At 32.7% G+C, this 20958-nt stretch overlaps 2 protein-coding genes across 10 annotated transcripts; both read right to left on the reverse strand.

The window, feature by feature from the left end:
• Positions 1-964: 964 nt before the first annotated feature.
• On the reverse strand, positions 965-9939 carry LOC137818637 (propionyl-CoA carboxylase). Of its 9 annotated transcripts, none has more exons than XR_016516338.1 (14): positions 9778-9939; positions 9163-9239; positions 8859-9060; positions 8473-8547; positions 8215-8316; positions 7606-7646; positions 5195-5308; positions 3836-3950; positions 3540-3730; positions 3323-3439; positions 3169-3249; positions 2780-2944; positions 2308-2347; positions 965-1879 (listed from the first exon to the last, which is right to left on the reverse strand). XR_016516338.1 is itself a non-coding variant. In XM_068622171.2 (14 exons), exons 2-14 carry the CDS (start codon positions 9229-9231, stop codon positions 1304-1306), a joined length of 1962 nt encoding a protein of 653 aa, XP_068478272.1. In that variant the 5' UTR covers positions 9232-9239; positions 9778-9939; the 3' UTR covers positions 965-1303. The 9 variants fall into 9 exon arrangements, 6 of the variants coding, with proteins under 6 accessions (XP_068478272.1, XP_068478273.1, XP_090152668.1 ...); XR_016516337.1 differs by having other exon boundaries at positions 2780-3013; XR_016516339.1 differs by having other exon boundaries at positions 9163-9255.
• A 6702-nt stretch (positions 9940-16641) lies between these two features.
• On the reverse strand, positions 16642-20782 carry LOC137819239 (uncharacterized). Its single transcript, XM_068623026.2, has 6 exons — positions 20332-20782; positions 18931-19469; positions 18127-18319; positions 17972-18036; positions 17638-17848; positions 16642-17238 (listed from the first exon to the last, which is right to left on the reverse strand). The coding sequence occupies exons 1-6, from the start codon at positions 20488-20490 to the stop codon at positions 16876-16878; spliced, it is 1530 nt and encodes a 509-aa protein (XP_068479127.1). The 5' UTR covers positions 20491-20782; the 3' UTR covers positions 16642-16875.
• Positions 20783-20958: the final 176 nt, after the last annotated feature.

A 20958-nucleotide genomic window follows, 5' to 3' on the forward strand; every position in this document is an offset into this window, starting at 1 on the left:
AATTTATTAAGGACATTAAGTATGAATGAACTCGAGCAACTTATCATAAAATAACATTTTGATTTTGATTATTTCTTTTTTAACTCTCTCAAATGTGATATTTAAACTTCTTTCTTAACCATGCTTATCATTTAATTATATAGGAATATAACTTTTAGGAAAAAATAGTAAAATGTAAAGTATTTGTGAATTCTTTTGTGCATTTTAAATATTTAATTAATTTGTTCTTATTGATATTATGTCTCTTAACCAGGTCATTAAAGTAAGGGTTTCTTATATTTCTGTGTAGAAACTTGTTTAGAAGGTTGATTTTGTTGAAAAAGAAAATTATTAAATAATAATTATAAAAATAATAATTAGTCACTATATTAATTAAATTAGATATTATTTTAGAAACTAAAAAAATATTGGTATGTAAAGTAGTTTTTATTATTAATAAAAAATTATATAATAATTTTTAAATTGATATCTAAATTAGCTATCAAAGCTTTAGTTACTAATATTTTAGATTTTAATTTAGTTTCTAAAAGACTAATAAAAATTAATTTAGAATATAAAATAGTAAGTATTTGATAGCTATGGATTAGATATCAATTTAGAAAGTATTTTATAAATTTTTATTAATATAAATTATTTTAGATATTAATGACTTTTTTTAGTTTACTAAATAATTTTTAATTTAGTCTAAATAATTATTTTGATATTTAAAATTAGTTTTTGCACGAAAGTAATTATTGATGTATTTAAGCATAGCTTGTGTGTTAATCTTATTAGCTCAAGTGTAATTTGCTAGTTAATATAACTTGTGCAGGTGCTCTTCTCAGTGCACCTTGCTATCCTTTCTCCAACTTTTCTCTAGTTTTTCAAATTTCTACTTTGTCCAAAATATTTTTTCCGGTGTTTTATCCTCTTACATGAATTGTATTTTCAAATTCAGCAGTAATATTTTCAATCATTTATGAACTAGATAGAAAACTATCCTTAATTCTTTTCTTTTTCTTTCTTTACAAACAAACATTGGAGAAAAATAAATGTCTTCTCTTTTTTATATTTTCTTCTAGCAAACAACTTAAAAAATTATTTACTTTTCTACTGCTTTTGTTTCTTCAGACTTGTTTTCCTAAATCAAACATACCATTAATTCTGCATAAAAAGTTCATATGATAAATTTGCTTAGCTGCTATCTGTAAACAAGAAAAGAAAAACTGAAATGACTAATTTTACCACTCTTGTTTTGCAATGTTCAATTCCACTCCAATGATGAGATGAGACCATTACCACCACATAGTAGTAATTCACACAATCAAGGAGGCAGCACAACCTGTTGACACAGTATGAGATCTGAAATGGTCTTTCCATGCCTATCAATTCTTCGAGAACAGTTGACACCGCCATCCAGGATGTTCCTGACAACAATGTTCAATGACTGGATTCCTTTGACTTCATATATCTCCACTATAACATTTTCATTGACCCTTTTGTCTGTTTGATTTTTTGCATCTAGATCAGAAGAAAGAGACAAATCCAGAAGATGGGAGACCACTGATTTTACCCACTGAGGTGTAACAATTAGTTTCAACCTCGTATAATCAAGAGGGAAATGTGGGATGAGGGAAAAATTTATGTCATTTCCTTTATCTCCAGCTCTGCTGTGTGCTACCTTGTAAAGTGGAATCTTCTGGCCTGATGGAGCAGGTGAATGTGAGCAACTACTACCAAGGACAGCAAATTCTGAAGAGGATTTGTCAATTTCAGACTGTAGTTTTGCTGCCTGTGTCAATGTGTGCCTCGGATTGTATTCAGGATTAACTACTTTATTTGACTGACTCACTGTGTTTCTCTTTACCCCCGTTCGCCAGAAAACTTCTTCGCGCTTAACCTGAAAATAGATCTAGCTATGATGAATAGTTCTGGCAAAATGGTTAATGAATTTTGCAGTAAGACTTAAATCACTAGCACTGCAATTACAATAAAAGTCTTCAAGACATAACAAGTTTAATTGAACGTTTAAGTTTATTGTCTGATTCAGCACAGAAGGAACACTTCAGTAAAATGAAATGCTACATTTCTCATTACCATTTTGAGAAATAATTTCCTAGTTCTCATTTCTTAAGGTATAATGTTGATTGAACAACTAAGCCTTATTCCATTCAAAAAGACTTTTCTACAAATTATTCTACTCAAAATTTGGTGTTTGATATAGCCCACTGGAGTCTAACGGGTTCATGTGTTTAAGTATAGTCCTAGTACATGCATATACACCACTGTGGGTAAATCCAAGAGAGAGGAATGGGGAGGAGTGTATACCAAATTTTTTTGTAGAAGATTCTCCTTCTTATATCCAGTACTGCATTTAAATAAAAGATATGTCAACATCACTAAAGATCTACTGCAGAAGCAATACTGTGTCTCAAATATAACAGCATTCAAAACAAAATGAAGAACCAATATGCAGATAACAACTACAACATAGCTAGCTCTTCAAATTTTAACAACCTAGTTTCAACTTTTTGTTACGACTCCATTCACAATTGGTGTTTTCCAAGTCCTGAATATCAAGATTGTTTTATAACATTGTAATTCTAATACAAAGTGCAGACTCAGATAATCCAAAGCAGCAAGAAGAACAATTTTTATAAAATTACAATTTCAGCAGCAATCATCAAATTAGAAGGACATTGGTTGTCAATTCAACAGAGTCATAATTCTACACTACAAAAATTCGCCATTAATAATTTTAATGAAATGAATGCTGAGGCAAATTTGAAGTAACATTGACCTGATACCACCACCACCAGCTGGTCCATTTGTATACAATGCTATAAATTCTCTGGTAAATTGGAGGGCTTGTTCTTTCTGCTCAAAAAGGCCATCCATGCGTAGCCTGATATCTTCGCTAGTTATTTGTGAATGCTCATTTCCATTGCTGCTGGTAGCTTTAAGACTATCAAACCCAATTATATAAGAAAGTATACGGTGATTAAGACCAGGAAATATTTCTTCCATCCATGATCTAACCTAATTAAGCATGTGAAGAGACCAATATTAATTGATAGTAATCTAGATGAACCTCTAAGTCTTATCAAGCAGTAAAATCAACACAAATTATAAAAAAAAATGAAACTAGATTACTGATCTAAGTGTTCCTTATAAGTTTTTAAACGATACCAGATATTCTGCTGCTTTAGCACGTTTAACACATTCATAACCTCCGTAAGATATCTCTCCCCATCCTTTCCATCCACAATCCTGTAAAAAGTATTTAAAGCAGCAATGTAAAGGTAGATTCAGTGAATCAACAGAGAAGGATTCAGATATGTACCAGTGGAACCAGCTGCAAAAGTTGATCTGGAACTGATACAGTAGATGGTTTTGCCCCAAGACAGAGAACTCTAGAGCTTGATAATGGACTGAAAGAAACATCCTGAAAATTAATCACCTGTTGAAGAACACAGTGAGTTTTTTGTTTCCTTTTTGTTTTATATTCTACCATCTAGTGATATAAATGTCCAATGCTTCACAACTAACATTTAGCTTACCACATCAGGGGTTACATAAGCCGCTGGGTCTCCAACCTCATACAATAATTGTTCAGCACATGTACTCAAATTTAAAACTCCCCCACTGCCTTCGGCCTTTGCTACACATACTTGACCATCAAAACAGATTTCAGCAAATGGAAGTGATAAATCCAGTAGTTGCAGGAAGGACATATCTCGGTACTGGTCTCCTAAACCAAAAAAGATAGAGCTTAAAGAGTATCATCTGATTCACACAACCTATCCACACATGTTTTATCTCAAACCAAGGGTAGAGATAAGCTATATTAGCAAACCTGGATGCATGAAATATCCTCCTGTGAGTTGGCAACCACACTCTAGAAGATGGCCAGCCAGAGAACCTTGAGCTAGATGTTCTAATTCATCCCAGTTCCATCCTAGTTCATAAACCTACCCATACATACAACAGCTTAATCCTTCAGAATCATGGCCCATACTAAGTTACAAATAACTGAATAATATAATTGAAAAGAGTGAGAGATTGAGAATCAATAGCCAATACAATATCTTTAATAATAGAATACTATGCTCCTTTGTTTGTTATTGTATAATATTTGTCACATAATAAAAAAAATGTAACAAGATCTGTAAAAAAAGTCTAGAACTTTTCTGAAATAAAATATTAATTAATGTGAAAATTTTAAATAACAGGAAATAAGCTACTTTTCTCTCTCTCACTGTGTTACTTTTTTTATGAGTGTCTTTAGCTACTTCAATAAAATCCACCTGTCATATACCAAATTTTCAAAATGTATGTTGTCAGGTGATGGAATATGAATAGTTTTAAGGTCTAGCATGTCACCTCTCACAAGTATGTTTAGGGAATCAAACATGGACAATCAATCTTGCCTTGTGCTAAAATTCAACTTTTATATTGAAGAATGGGAGTGGCAAAGATTGATCACTAAATAACACTAGGTCATATATGATTTGATACCGTGCAAATTGTGAACTCTATCAATAGCTTCAGTTATTGAGCATAAATAGTTTTAGTCAGCTATGCATGTTACTCAGAAAGTTCATAGTTACTCTTGATTCAGTCTAAATTGATGAAAATCACATTCTATGAATAGTTCTTTAATGACTTAAATATAGTTCAATAAATGAATCATTATCAACAAAGTTATCTCCTAATCTTTCAAGGAAAAAAATTGTGGGAGATGTTTAATAGATATATTAGAACAAACAGAACAGATGAGTTTTACTTTATGTTTGGTATTTTTTTTTTTAAAAAAAACACATGAGATTAAAAGGATGTATATTTTGGTTCCACTAAAAAGAATAAAAATGAGAAAAAAAAAAGTGTTCAAGTCATTTCCATCTACATCATGCTATCTCTTTTATTGAAAGAAAGATGAGGAGATGACTCCATGTGCTGTGATTCATCATTAGGATCACACTCTAAGAGAATGAGCAAAGTACTTTTTGAAGAGTTATCCTAAGTATACAGAAGTTAATGGAGTTATCTAACCCTATTGACCTCCTTAAAATAAAGAATCAAGTATCAAATTAAACTTTATAAGTTTCCCTATAACTTGTTGAAAACAATATTGTCCATAATGAAGAACGAATTCAGTCACTAAAAAGCAAGTATTGATTCAGATGGGGAATATGAAGGAAAGAACAGATCATACCATAGGTGCTAAGAATAAAGCAGCATCTGCAATTCTCGAAGTAATTATTACATTTGGTTGATACTTTTCAAGGCAACGAACAATGGGAGCAGCTCCCAAGTATGTGCTGATACCCTTCGCAAATTACAGCCAAATTTAACATCCAGATTAACTGAAGTGTGGCAAAGTAAATAAAAGATGAGTGTATAACTAAATTTCATCAGATTATGCTCATTAAAGTATTATAAACAGAAAGGCAAAGTGAAATATAGTGGTCCCTTTACATAGTTCAATAAGTAAATCAGAATACAGCCTTATAGGTCTAGAACTGAAGAAGAATTATTGAAGGAATTGGTAATATCAAAAACCAACTCTCCGAAAAGCTTAAAGTGAATACACGAAAGATTTTATCTTGACCGCCCTTTCATGCAACCCTCTTTGGATTTAAACCATGAAAATGCCCTATCCTGCCTTATTATGAAATTGAACTTTCTCTTGTTTAAAATGATGCAGGTGGCAAGAATAAAACTCTTGACTGTTTGTTAGGGATCCGATCAAGATTTGCTATTATTACTATTATTTCCTTTCATTTGATTAATAGAATCTGCCTAATAATTGTATATTATTACATTTCCATTTTTTAGCTTATACAAATCAGGCATTATACTAAATTGTCAGTGAGAGTTGTAATTGAGAATGTACTACTTATAACAGAGAATACAATAATGAAAGAACACAAGAAGCCAGAAATTATTTAAAATAGAAGAGGCAAAGTTTTGCACAGTGTTGTCCCGGTATCCTATGATATTGACTACTTTATCATACTATTAGGAATTCAAAGGAAATCTCACATTGGATATAAATGAGCAAGATAAGCAACAACGAGAAAACGCACAAACTCACTACCTTAAGGTGTTGGATTAGAGGTGGTTTCTTGGTTTCTTGGTCTCTTATATGGATTTGTTCATGATACATTAGTACTGAATCTTCTCGATGTTTCCCTTCAAAGAACCCACAAGTGGTATCAGAGCCAGATTCGTCTTGATGACTGACTCAGATACAGGCAGGTGATGAAATCCTAGGTTTGTAGATTCCTTGTATTGAAAGTTTTCATGGATAGAAATGAGCAATATATAAGGAGAAAGACCCACAAACTTATTGCCTAAAGTTTGGGTTGAAGGTGCTACCTTTGATCTCTTGTATGTGTTTATTCATGACTCATTAGTACTGAATCTCCCAGTATTTCCCCTTGAATAACCCACACATAGAGACTAATACAATGTCAATGAACAATATCCAACTATCCTTAAAGCTTAAGCTTTTGAGTTAACGCTCATGGGTGGTTTTGTAGCCAGGTTATGACAACAAATAAGTGTGTTTGGTTTATGGCTTGCATGCATTCAAAGTAAATTAAGTGGAGAAGTATGTGAGAGTATAAGTTGAGATGAAAGTTTGGGTCAAATATATGATTTGATTACATTAGGAAATATGATATGATCTTGTTACATTAAATTATCTTACCAAATATTTCTCATTGTTAATTATTGATTTTGTTCCTTATCTCTTATTCATAAAAACACAATCATACTCGTGTACACAACACACAGTTACAAGTATTCCTTGAGCAAAAATATTTCTAACCACAAGTACCTCACTAGTACTAAAGACCCTTAATTGTACTGTCGTTCATCATGACGGGACACACTTGCCTGAAACCTCTGCCAAGAAGACTTTTGACGTAAGGTCCACTCTTATATCGCACTCTTCCGAGCCAATCACCAAAACGAATTATCGGATTTGATACCACTATTGGTCTTTCAAGGAAGGATTCACAGGAGAAGATTCAACAACAATGAAGCATGAGTCAAACTCACTGTTCAGTCCTCAACGTGAGAGGGTGTATTAGAGATCTTACATCGACTAGGGATATGATAAAATTATAATATATAAGTGGGTGCAAGCCTCGCTATAAGCCAATTTTATAAGGATGAGTTAGACTTAAATTTCACTTTCTTAATAATGATATTTCTAACAACACATATGTTTTGGCTTGAGGAGAGTGTCAAAGGTATGACTTTATTATATTAAGTAGGGAAATATCTCAACAAATATTTCTCATTATTAATTACTGATTTTGTTCCTTATTATTATATCTCTTCTTCATTATAAATAAGAATATTCCACACAACACAATTCCAAGTAATCCTTTCAATAGTTTATTTGGGTTGTTTGAATGGGAATCCAAGCACACCCTAAATAGATAGCCAAAAAAGGGTTAAAAGCTGAACTTGTCACATTTGGTGCAGGTTGGTGGTTGGTGAATGGTTTCCCACAAATTGGTTGGAAATACATTAAAAAAATAAATAAAAACAGATGATTAGAGAATGACTTTATATGTGAACACAAACAGCCTCATGTGAAAATATTCTTACTCCATCCATGAAATATGATTTTGCTGGTGAAAATCCTGAACCTGAAAGATTGTGTACGTATATATAAGTTGTGAAACTAAAGTATAAAGACTAATTAAATTAAAAAATCCCAAAATTTAATTTATTTTTTTATATAAAAATATATTAAAAGGTGGAAGAATAGTACAACCAGATGCATCAACAATTTCAGAAAAGCACCTGGCATGGCAGAGAGATAAGACTAGGAAAAAAAATTGGAAAGTAAAAACATATGCCTTTTTAATCTTAATTAAAGAGTAAATAAATATAGAGCTCATAATGTTAATAACTATCATTCTGTTAACCATAAAAATCTCCTTATTAGAACACTCCTATTGTTTGTTTATACATTAGATAGAAGTAGCATTCTCGATGTCATCCAATTACTGCAAATCAATCTTTCTATGCGAAGAACCTTTACCAAAGGTGAGATCACCCAAACATACTTCAAACAGAATGAGAAGTAGAAATTGTAAGGTAAGTAAAAACAAATGTATGAGACAAATAAATTGAACAATTGAAATTCAAACATTCATTTAAAATTTGACTATAAAATAGGCTAAAGGAAAGTTTACAGGAAAATCCAAATACCTATATTAGTGACAGACACCTCGTGAGCCACAGCAACAGAAACATTGAGACCCAAGCTGTCAGCAATTTCCAAGACCTTGCGTTGAGCACCCAGAGGATCCACTGTCAAAAGCAAAGAGTGAACAACGAAGTTAGGAAAAAAAAAAGTGAGAAGTCATATATATCAATACTAAAAACTTTGTTGAACATACGATATCTTTGGATAATCAATAGTTATTGTGATTCATTACAATAGATGCAGCATCAGAAAATACTTACTTGCACCCATATTGGTAATTATGCAAGTTCCTCTTTCCAAAGCCAGAGGCAGCAGCATACTCATCCAGCTAGAAACTGCAGAAACAATTTACAAATATCAAACTTAGAATAAGATTGGAAAAAACACAAGACCAGGAAACAAACTTATGGCTTCAATATGAAATACTTTAAAATGATTAAATGGGTAACATGTTTTCGAATAAATGTAAATTTAAGATTCCAGTCTAAAACATAACTGAGAAATTATACCTACATGTGAATTACACACCTTAAAAAAAACTTAAGAATTGGATTATAGCACCCTAGATAGTGCAAATTGAGACTTAGTTAGTAGATATAGACCAAATAATAAAACTTAACAATTTATTTGAACAGGAAACACCTACTCTGAGAATCATAACCATCACCACCAGACATCATGATTTGATAACGATCAACGAGAGTCCGCTCAGCCAGGCATTCCAGAACCAGATAATTCAGTTCTTGAACTCTTTGAAGAAGCTTAAGAGCAGCCAAAGGCCTGTCACCACCAAACCCTGCTCCACAGCCAACGTAAACCTTATCCCTTCGCCTTTGGGGGTTACTTCTCTGTAATGCAATATCAACACAGTTAGTTACCTCACTAGCTACGATGCTGCATTTGAAACAGTAACCAAAAAGATAAGATAAGGTAGGGAACAATAAGACAACCAGCTTGATTAAAGAGTTATGGATCTCTTCTTCATCCTGGGGTTCCATCACTACAACTTCCTCTTGCATCCCTGATTCTGCTAGAAAAAAAGTCTAACCAAATGAAAAAGAAATGAATTCAAGAGCCCGGAGAAAGAATCTAAATAAAATGCAATACAAAAAAGTCCAAAGAGACATTTCAAATACAAGTGTGAGAAGTTGGCGCGTTTGAACTTGAAAAAGAAGGGTGTGAACTATTCATCAAACACCTTAAATTCAAACCAAAATATAATTAACAGTGGACTACCGTATTGATACACCATACATCAAATTAAGAATATTTTTTCAACCTTCACAAGAGTACTGTACTCATATCCCACTGCAAGGATAGCATGAAGAATAAAAAAAATCAAACTTGACACTTGAACCATTGATTGAAATGAAAACTTGTACTAACCACAACCCCACAGAGAGATGACATCAAGACACAGAGCTACAAGCAACTTAGCATACTATTTCCAGTTCAATGACAGAAAATGTGGGATGAAATAATTAAATCACAACATGCAGACGAGACATTTTTCATGTAGCTCAGATTCAGCATTTACATAAGTTCACAATCACATGTCCACTTACAAATGAAGGAAAAATTGATATTGATTGTGCAAAACCCACTCAACAATGCCAAAATATGAAGAAAAGGATTGGTGGGTATGAGAAAGGGAACCGAACAAGATTGAAATGCACTGGTGAACCTTAACTAGTCTAGGTAATGTTACGATGGTTCCGTGCTTGAATAGACAAATAAACAACGAATCATATTTTAATAAAACTTTGCCAGCATGTTTGGATAAGATTGAATTTGGGAAAAAATAATTTTAATAAAACATATATACAAGTGAATTTACAATACAATAGTTTTGAATACAATAATAACTTTTAAAAAATATGAAAAGCAGATTTATTAAATATAATATATTTAATAAATTAAGTTGTCGAATTCTTAAAAGATAGAGTAAACATTGTGAAATTTTTAATAGTTAAATATACACTCTAAACTATTATTTCTAATCATTATTATAAATAAAATTACCTTATAAGAAAATATTTTGAAATGAAAAAGAAAAATATATGTATATAATGCATATAAATTGAAAAAAAAATATAATATCTTATTTATTTTATGTTTAATTATTATTTTAGATACATTATTGGAGTTTTTTTAACTTAAATATACATTTAAAATGCTTCTATTTTTAATTATATGTTTCATAAAATATATTTCAAATAAATTAAATATATCAATACAAATTTAAAAGATGATTTCTTATATGTTAAAGTTAAAAAAAATTATACGTTAAAAAGGTAAACATCTCATTCTCTCTTTTTAATTTATAGGTTAACAAAATTTAAAAAAAAAATATATATATATATATATTTAAATCTTAAAAATAATTTTTTTTTTTGGCCGTACAACATTCGCTAAATAATATAGGTTTTATAAATTGTATATACCTAAGAAACAACAAATTAAAATACTTGATTGATTCAGTCAACTTTTACAATCAGTCTTGAAAAAAATTAGGGTAAAATTAATTTACAACTAACCTTGTAAACTATTATCTTATTTTTTTAGGTTATCGTTACCGTCACACTTCTTTGCTTATTTATGTGTGAAATAAGAAAGGATATTCATTAGCAACTCAAGCTTCATATATCATTATTATTATAGTTATTATTATTATCATTATTACTATAGTTATTATTATTATTATTATTATTATTATTATTATTATTATTATTATTATTATTATTATTATTATTATTATTATTATTATTATTATTATTATTATTATTATTATTATTATTATTATTATTATTATTATTATTTTTATTATTATTGTTGTTGTTGTTGTTATTATTATTATTATTATTATGTGTTTATCTCTTAAACAATCATTGACTATTTTTCCACTAAGATCTCAACCTCCAACAGATTTTAATCATCATCGCATCATTTGTATTGGACATGTTCATAGAAATCATTTTGTCCAGGTTTGTTGAACTTCATTCTTAATGAATTTTAGGAATCACTAGAAATGTGGAAGAAGAATCTCTAATTTCATAACCAAAGTGTTCTTTCATCAAATTCAAAAAAAAAAATGTAAACTAAATGTTTCATCATGAAATTACAAAACATAGCAACAACTAAAATGATCATCATCGTCGTCCGTGTCGTCGTCTGCGGGCACACACAGACATGTCCTCGATGGTTGATCGGGCTAGCATTAAGGTTGTTTGTGTCTTTTACCATGCAAGTGAATCCTTGGTTAAATGACCATCATCTATAATCAACTGCAATGTGGATGCTATTGTTCTACAAATATCCTACAATGATAAACAAATTATATTAATTACAACTGAGCATGTATTATTTAAATAAACAAATAATAAGTTCTTACCACTACGGGATGCTCAGAGATAGTATCGTTCCCGTCCTGCCGTCGTCCATCAGAGTAATCACCGAAGGTCGATTATCCACAACTATCTGAATGATATATGGGTGTGAAATAGACCGAAACCACTCCATATATGCAGGAACACAGGCTCCAACATTAGCTGCTAAAATAACATCTTGTACGAGATTAGCATTAAAATTTAACCATTAGCGATCAATCTCAGATGTGGAGGGATAGCCTTGATGAACGGTGGTTGAGTGACTAGGGATACACTATATATATCCAAAATGTTGAGTACACGTTCAGGCAAATGCATCTGCCTACAATCCCTCAACCGAATGTACCCTGAAAATAATGTAATTCACTTGAAAGGACGCATTGCTTTGTGCTCTTCATAAGGTATCCAGTGAACAACACCTATACATATGTTATCTAATTGCATCTGAACATATGCGAGTGTGGACAATCTACTCTCGACCACATATTTCATACACCGCGACTCATCCTCAACATAGTCATCCCTAAGATGTTTGTGTCCAACAATTGGAAAGTGCTCGTATATCCACGATGTCAATAACGTGGCATACCCAACTAACTATCTAGTATTCGCATAGCAACCATCTCCCAACTACTCATACATGTGGGTCAAAGCAATTGTTGCCCACGAGTATCTTCTGGTGTGCCTCAAATCTACAAATAATCCCAAGTAAGATACATTAATCGACGTAGCACTCTTATTTGCAAAGATGGTGCAACCTACTAGGTGTAGCAAATATGCTTGTGCAGCCACGGTCCACTGTCTCCTGGTACATGCGTCCTCATACATCTCCTTCAACCAGCTTAGACACACATGTCCACCCCGACAATGACGAGTCTCAACAGTTGCTAGTCCTCGATATACGCAAAGTGAATCAAGGGATGATTAGGTTAACTAGTTCATCTCATTAAATCCTGGGCAACAAAAGGTTAATTTGCTTAAATACCCTTATAACCTTAAAATAACTTGATAGCGAATCTACATGATTAAGAAAAATAAAAGTTTGATTCAAAACACAGTTATGGGAAGCACCAATCCGGAATGTTACTGGAAGCACCAATCTAGAATGTTACTAGAAGCACCAATCCGAAATTGTTACTGGAAACATCAATCTGGTAGATTTACTAATTCCCCGGGAGTTTTGCAGATTCCATAATCCAGAATTCGAAAAAACAAATACGAACTCTATATTTTGTAAAACTATTGGACTACATTGTCTAGAATAATACATAGGAACTGTGGAAACGAAAATCCGAAGAAAAAATGGAACTACAGATCCAAAAACCAAAAAAATTACTTACCTTCAAGGAACCGTCAAGAGAAACCACCCTTCTCCCACCAAGTTGCCAAGACACCACCCTAAACCATCAATAGAAACATGAGATGGAATGGCGCCGCTGAGAGAGGAATGGATTCCTGAAGTGTGGTTGTGCAATCTGTGGGAAGATGAAATAATAGTGATAGTTCTGGGACTTTTAGGAATGGAGTCTGTTAAGTGCATTTTAGGGTTTTTAAAAAATAATAGGGACAATTTTGTCTTTGCATAACATTGTGGGGGTGTGGGGGTGCAGGAAGAAAAATATGGGGATGCAGGAAGAAACTACCTCGTTTTTGTTGTCGTTACCAATACCGTTACCATTGACTCTATCGTTATTGTTATCGTTACCACTACTATTGTCATTAGTGTTAGAATATATGGCCTTAAACGAGAGGGGGTGAATTGTTTAAGAAGGATTTTCGTAAACTTTTAAGCCTAGAATGAAAAATACTTCAAGAAAACCTTGATTAAGAATTCAGTTTTTCAAAACATAAAGCAAAAGCACAATACTGGAAAAACAATCGGTTGTTTTACCGAAACAATCGGTTGTTTATACCAGTTTTTAATTAACAAAACTGAATTTAAAGAGATAGGGATAGAGAAATTGTACACAGTTGTTTATACTGGTTCACTCCAAATCCAGAGCTACATCCAGTCTTCTCAGAAACCCTGAGGATATCCACTTAAGCAATCACCACTTGATCACTTACACAACAACCAAGAGAATGACCTTGAACACCTCAAGAAACACACTCTCCTTGGCCAACACTAAGATTGCTGATCTTGAACACCTCAAGAACACATAGCCAATCTCAGTAAATACAGAAACGAAATTGTTCAACAGAGTACAAGGATTACACTTGTTACAGAAGATAATCTGAAATCAATACAAGCAGAATCCTATTCCAGCACTTTTATCAATCACAAACAACTTAGCAATCTCAACACTTTGAAAAACTCTCTTAGAAAAACTTTGTCAAAGATTCTTAATTCTTAAATATGTTTTTCTGAATATATTCAAATATGTAGTTTGTTATCAAATCTTAACAAACTCTTAAATAGGGGTGGCAAAGCGGGCCAACCCGCGCCGCATAGGCCCGCCCCGCTTAGGCCCGCAAAATGCGGACCGGGTTGGCCCGCCCCGCATACAAAATGCGGGTTGGTTTTCATGACCCGCCCCGCATGCGGGTTGGCCCGCGGGCTTGCGGGCCAGCCCGTTTTTTTTTTTTTTTAACATAGAAGAAAAAACAATTAAGTGTTGCAGAAACATCTAAAAGAAAAAAAAAATATTTCAAAATTAATGATTTATTATATTCTTTTTAGAAGTTTATTGTCTAATCCTACTGAGAGGTTGGAAATCAATGTTCATGAAACCAAACTTAGAACAAACGCAACAAAGGATTCAGGATATAAAATTTATGTATATGTCTATACCAGTTACTTAATAGAGAAAGTTTTTTTTTTAATGAGATTGATTCTCGTATTTCATGCGCTCACAAAATATAAAATTAACTGTATGTCTTGTTAAATCATTGTCTCAATATAAAGGGATGATCACTTAAAAGGAACCTTCAAATTTTATAAGAAATAGTTTAATCACACTAGATTTAATTAGAACCCTTAGTGTTGTAATGTAATGAACCACTATAGAATAAATTTTAAGAATTGATGAATAGAGAAAGTTATATTCTAACAAGTCAAGTCAATTTTTTTTTATTTTTTTTTTTGCGGGCTAGCGGGCCAGCCCGCCTCGCCCCGCCCCGCTGTTGGCCCGCGCGGGCCGCGGGTTATGCGGGGCGGGCTAATGCGGGTCAGCGGGTTGAAAACGTCAGCCCGCCCCGCGTTTTTTACCGCGGGCCGCGGGCCGGCCCGCATGGCCCGCCCCACTTTGCCACCCCTACTCTTAAATTGCATTAAAAGATTGGTCAAAGCATTTAATGACTGGAGCGTAAGCAGTTAAATCATTTAAAGCTCAGTCAAAGAAAACAGTTTTTTTGTTATGGTCCCAAAACAAACAATCGGTTGTTTCCTCGAATCAATCGGTTGTTTTGGTACTTAACAGTTTAACCATTCAAAACAGTTTTCAAACTTTTTCTCAAAACACCTAAGTACAAACAATCGGTTGTTTCGACAAAACAATCGGTTGTTTTTACTTAGTTTGAAATCATTTTGTTTTCACAAAGATTGAGAATGCTAATGCTTAAGATTTAATCATAGGGTGGATTACAACATATAAACTACCCCAGAACAAAGCTTAAACCAGCATAACAACATCAAGCACAGCAGAGGCTTCAACATCCTTCAAAGGATTTGGATTCTTCAAAGCTTGAACACCACTTGGTTCAACAATTAGAGGTGGCAAAACGGGTCAGTCTAACCCGTTTTCACCCAACTCGTCGTTGGCCCGCCAAAAGCAAGATGGGACACACTTGCTCGCCAAGGTTGTATGGACTTGAAATAATAACTCATCCATAAAAAAAAAATGTAAATAAAGTTATATATAAAATATTGACCATCACCAATTTTTATTCTAAAAAACATAAGATTTTTCTTTAAAAGTGTGACTAGTCCATCTGTTTTGTCATCCTTTGTTGTCATTACCATTATTGTTGTCATTAGCATTCTCGTTACTGTTACAATTACTATTGTCGTTATCATTATTGTTGTTATTACCATTATTGTTCCTGTTGTTATTACTGTTATTGTTCATGTTGTTGTTATCATTATTGTTATACTGTTACCATTATTGTTGTTATTACCGTTATTGTTCCTGTTGTTATTACTGTTATTGTTCATGTTGTTGTTATCATTATTGTTATACTGTTACCATTATTGTTATGGTTATCATTATTGTTATACTGTTACCATTATTGTTATGGTTATCGTTATTATTACAGTTATCATTACTGTTACCATTACTATTATTATTATTGTTACAGTTATTGTTGTAAAACCTATGAAAATATTACAAACGAAAACAGAGTATGCGAGAAAACCCTAATTTTCAATGCCGTTGAAGAAGAAAACGAATTGTTGCAGTCCAATCTCCTCCGTTTTTTTCGGCAATCTGTTTCTCCACCCGTTTGCACTTTCAAATTCGTGCCTTTGAGATTGGAAAGGACCTTTGGAACGTTGCAAGACTTGTTCCACATTCTTCTTTTTGTTGAGGTGATCTCCCACCAATTCTAGCACGTCTCCGGCGTCACCTCCGTACCACCAGAACAACACTCTCCCTCTCCTCTTTTCGTGGGTTTTTGAGCTTCTCTACTTGCCTATAAATATGAGGCACGAGAATGCTCAAACTCGCTCATTCACTGCGCACCTTCTCTTTTCTTCATCTTTCCCATCACTCTCCACTCTCTGTGCACTATTCATCTCTTTCCCTCTTACTTTTATTCTTTTATTTTAAATTAATATTTTTCTGGGTTCTATTGGGTATTTACTCTTTTAAGAGTAACTTGTTAGTTCGGATCCTCAAAAATTCCTGAGAAGTTCCTGTTGTATCCTGAGGAACTTGCGCAATACACTGCGGATAAGTACTTACGGACAGTGATCGCTTACACATCGAAAAATCAATTTTGTTCGTATTTAAAGCCTCATTTATTTCTCTTTCACTTCAATTCAAATTTCAAGCTTTACTCTTATTTCACTTTTTCACCATGCCAAAACAGTAAGACATAGGAGCAAAAAGAACATTAAGTTATTTCATTTAGTGCTTTAAATCAAACTAATCTGTTTTGATAAATTGGAGACAATTATAATTACATTAATCATCAAGCTTTAGGTTCAGAAGGAAACCAAAGAAGAAGAATGTGAATAAACATGAATGTGGTAAGAGACAACATCACTTGTGTGTGTACTTGGAAGGTAAGGAGGATCATTTATCACAACAAGAAATAAAATCAAACATTTTGTGTGTACTACTGTGCCTTCTTTTTACTCTCCCAATATTCATCTTCCCAAATTTCTACCTGTCTTGTTGAATTAGCTTTTTTGTCTAGAAACTGTTGTAGGCTTGTAGCATCATATGGAGGAGGAATAGTGCATGGATTTGAATCACTAGGAACCTTCACCATTGAATCTTCCATGAACCTTCTCTCTGTTCCACTTAAAGCACATGCCATTGTTTCAGGACAATACTCCACAGCTTTTGGAGGTATAACTGGTTTGAACCTTAGGAGCTTTGCATATTCATTTAGCAGGTGAAACATGTAATCATATACATAGTCCATGTCCATGCCCTCATGAATGAATTTTCTTGCAGCCTCCCCTATTGCTTTGGCCTGCAAGTTTGAGTGATGTCAAGACACATAATTTTGTGCACAGTACAATGAGAAAATTTCCATCATTCCATATTCTATCTAGAGGTCAAAGAACATCTTGCCATATCCTGTTCCATTATCACAAGGTTATCTCATTTGGAAATGATGATTTAAGTGAAACTATAAATTTATGAATGATCCGATAACAACCTAATAGCATATAATACACTAAGTCTAATTCGTTAGGATATGATCTAAATAACTCTAATACTATCTTGAAAAATAAATTTTAAGTCTAACTTAACTTTACAAAATCAGAGCTAGAATTTACATCTACTTATACTATAGTTTATCAACTCATGTTATGTCAATATAAACTATTTTTTGCTGATAAAAAGAACTGTGAGAGTAAGAAAGTACCTTATCAGTGTGGTTGTTGCCCCATTCCACTGCAAACTTAAGAGAAGTGCACTTGCTATTGTCTCTAATGGGCCAATAATGCTCCAATGGAACCATGCCTCGTATAAAAAAATCATGGAACCGAGACCTAACATATAGGTTTGTAGAATCGCATGCCAAAATGTACTTTTCACTCACAGACCAAGCCCAACCTTCTACATATATTTTATACCTGTGTCACCACCATTATACACAACATTCAATGTAGATTTCACACAACAATTCTATCATAATGTCACAGCGAGATACAAATACAAAAAACTGTTGTATGAATTGATTTGTACTTCAATCTTACCTATGGGTGCATTGGTCTCCCAAGTTGGATTTCTTGAACCCTTCATGGGATTCCTGTTTCCAATCCTGTGACCAAAAAAACATGTAATCTAAACACAAGTCTTCCTTTCTGAGGTGAATTGCAGAGCGAAAAAATGGTAAAAAAATGAAAAAAACCTGTATGTATAGGTGAGTGTTCCAGTCATCTTTCTCTGTGACATTGCATCTCATAAGGTCTTTCCTTGTTGGAGTCACCAAAGGGTTTCCCTTCCAGTAGGCATAGGGCACTCTGTCTTCCCACTTTGTCTTCTGGTTCCCATTTTTAATATCCTCTAGCACATATTTCCATGGCTTTATGTTTATCTCTGCCCTGTTATAAGAAAATCAACATTACAATTCTTATAATTGTTGGATAAAGATGTTGGATTAAAATCAATTCCTATTATAATTTTGTAATATTTATAAAATTCTAACAGATTGTATAATATTATTAAAAAAACATATATTAAATTGTGTTGTTATCACTTCTTGTTTTGTAATGATATAAAGTGTATTTAAACTACTTATCAAGAATTAATTAGGTAATCACTTCCTCCACCCAATAATTGATTACCTCCTCCAAATCAACTTTTGAATTTTCAAAAAATTTCTTTATTTTGAAATTAAAAATTCAGAATTAAAAAATATATTCTAAAAGAGAAAATCTAAAACAGAATTTTGGTCCAAGAAATGAAATTTTAGAATAAAAGTGAAAAACAAAAATCTCATTAAAAAAACAATTTCGGAATACAAAAGAATTCATTCAAACAATCTAAAAAAAGCTTTTTTCCTTAAAAAAAAAACAAACAGACCTAATAAAAAGACACCACTTTTAAAATTTGAAGATTTAAAATTTAAAAAAATAAAGGTTTAACATATCTTTTTCTATCAATTTTAATTAAAATAAAAAGAGAGAAAGAGAAGTTGGATTTTGGCACTTACCATCCCCAAAAGGACCAATCAGGGAAGACAATATCATAACTCCACTGGTCAGAGCAATACCGAAACAAGGGTGGAGTCGCAGCATCTGGGCCTTCAAACCTTCCCTTTGGTATAACGGGCCTGTCATCACAATCAAACAACAGCTCCAGATCAGGAACTTTACCGGGATACACCCTCAACAGTTGCATCAGGCCCCACAAAGTGAACGCATCTCTGGTCTGGATGGACTTCTTATAATTCTCCACGTACATCTTCCCGTCCACGATCACTACCCTGAAGTGCGCCGTTCTCCTTGCCCCCTCCACCATTTCCCTCGTGATCCCTTTCCCTCTCCATGCCTTTAGGTCCTCATGGATCCATTGGAAGTATGAGGGGCACGTGCGGGCCGGGCCCGTGGGCTTCTGTGACGTGGGGTAGTCTCTAGGGCAGCTTTGTGGCACGTGTGGTAGCGTGCACCTAAGTGGGAACTCTTGTTTTGCCATGGGGGGGAGTTTCTTCTTCGTTAGAATGGAAATACCTATACCTGGAGAAAATGTGGACTTCAACAAAAAAAAAAATCACCATGTTAGAGTACAAGCCATTTTAAAAAATTTATCAACCATATATGGTTTTCTAAGAATCATAATTATCAAAATCAGTGAAGTGATAATGGGTGATTCCGGTGAGTTGGAGTTCATTAGATTATTATTCTAAATCAAGATTTTATGTGTTGGTGTTCTTCGATTAAAATTCTACAAACTATGATTAATTTGTATGTAAAGGGTTAAATATGTGTTTTTCTTATATTTTTACTATCTTCTACTTTTAAATACTTATACTAAAAAAAAGTATTCAAATAAATTTTATCAGTTTTTTTTATGACAGTCAATTTTTTTTATGGATTAAATGTTAAAATATGTATTGCACTATTATTTACATATTTCAATCATTTTTTAATGTAAGTATTTAAATTTAAAGTTTGAATTAGGAAAAAAATTAATTTTTTATAAAATGTAATGATTCATTTCAATAATTTATTAATATAAATACTCAAATATAAAGTTTAACTAAGAAAAAAATTATTTTTTCTTATAGATAAAGACAAAAAAACATATTTAAAATAATTTTAATTATCACTAGAAAACATTCATATTAACAACCATATGGTATGATGACATGTGGTTCAATATCAACCTTGAAATTAACAACACTAACCTAGATTCTAATACATGTAAATAATTGAGTTTAGATTCCATACTTGAAACTTATTCAAGAAATAAGAATTACATATATATAAAAAAAAAAAAATAGCTGCATATATCTCCATGCAAGTGACAAGAAAAAAAAAACAGAAATAGTTTTTCAATTTGAAGAATAGAACATCAATTTGCAATGTTGAATATTTGAATTTGCATGACTCACAGTGATGTTGCAGACAGTGAAAACAAGGAAAGTGGCTGCAAAGCAAACCATGACAATCACCATTGTTCTTGATTTTCCCTTCTTCGATAACAAACCCAGTTTGTGATGATTCGAACGCCCCCAGAAGAGTTTCAGATATGCCTCGTTGTCCTTCTCCATGTTGAAACACTGCTTCAATCAACTTCAAAAACCCTTCAAATTTTCCTAGCTTTTGGAGTTCTCTGTGTGTTCACCTCAGAATCATAACCCTAGATGAAGTTGTATCATGGATTTTGAATGGTGTTTCTTCTCACAAACTGTGTTGGTTGGTTTCAGCAGCTATGCTTGATAGAGAGAGAGAGAGAGATGGTGTGTTAAAAGAGAAGAGGAACATGTATTTTGAAATTGAAACACTTCCTTCAAGTAGTCAAAGTTTGAATTTGATGATTAAATAAATGCTACAATTAATATTAAGATACTTAAGCTTTTCTGTAAAGTTTATATATCGTTTTTTTTCTTATAATTATAAATTAGGATTTTTTATTATCTAATCAACAAATTGAGGAAATTAATTATCTATAAGAAAGGAAATATTAAAGTCTTATATATGGAAATATGATATCACGAATTATGTTAAACATTTATCTT

This window comes from Phaseolus vulgaris, chromosome 10, assembly GCF_051622355.1.
Source record: "Phaseolus vulgaris cultivar YP4 chromosome 10, ASM5162235v1, whole genome shotgun sequence".
Lineage (NCBI taxonomy): Eukaryota > Viridiplantae > Streptophyta > Magnoliopsida > Fabales > Fabaceae > Phaseolus > Phaseolus vulgaris.

What these genes read in the sequence shown, in the direction of transcription:
- LOC137818637 (XM_068622171.2), bottom strand. Translation starts at nt 9,231, where the DNA reads ATGCAAGAGGAAGTTGTAGTGATGGAACCCCAGGATGAAGAAGAGATC. An exon ending in CTTATGTAACCCCTGATGTG is followed by an intron (nt 3,440 to 3,539) that starts GTAAGCTAAATG and finishes GTTCTTCAACAG; the next exon opens with GTGATTAATTTTCAGGATGT. An exon ending in ATCTTCTACAAAAAAATTTG is followed by an intron (nt 1,880 to 2,307) that starts GTATACACTCCT and finishes ATCTATTTTCAG; the next exon opens with GTTAAGCGCGAAGAAGTTTT.
- LOC137819239 (XM_068623026.2), bottom strand. Translation starts at nt 20,490, where the DNA reads ATGGAGAAGGACAACGAGGCATATCTGAAACTCTTCTGGGGGCGTTCG. An exon ending in GATTGGTCCTTTTGGGGATG is followed by an intron (nt 18,320 to 18,930) that starts GTAAGTGCCAAA and finishes TTCTTATAACAG; the next exon opens with GGCAGAGATAAACATAAAGC. An exon ending in ACACTCACCTATACATACAG is followed by an intron (nt 18,037 to 18,126) that starts GTTTTTTTCATT and finishes TTTTGGTCACAG; the next exon opens with GATTGGAAACAGGAATCCCA.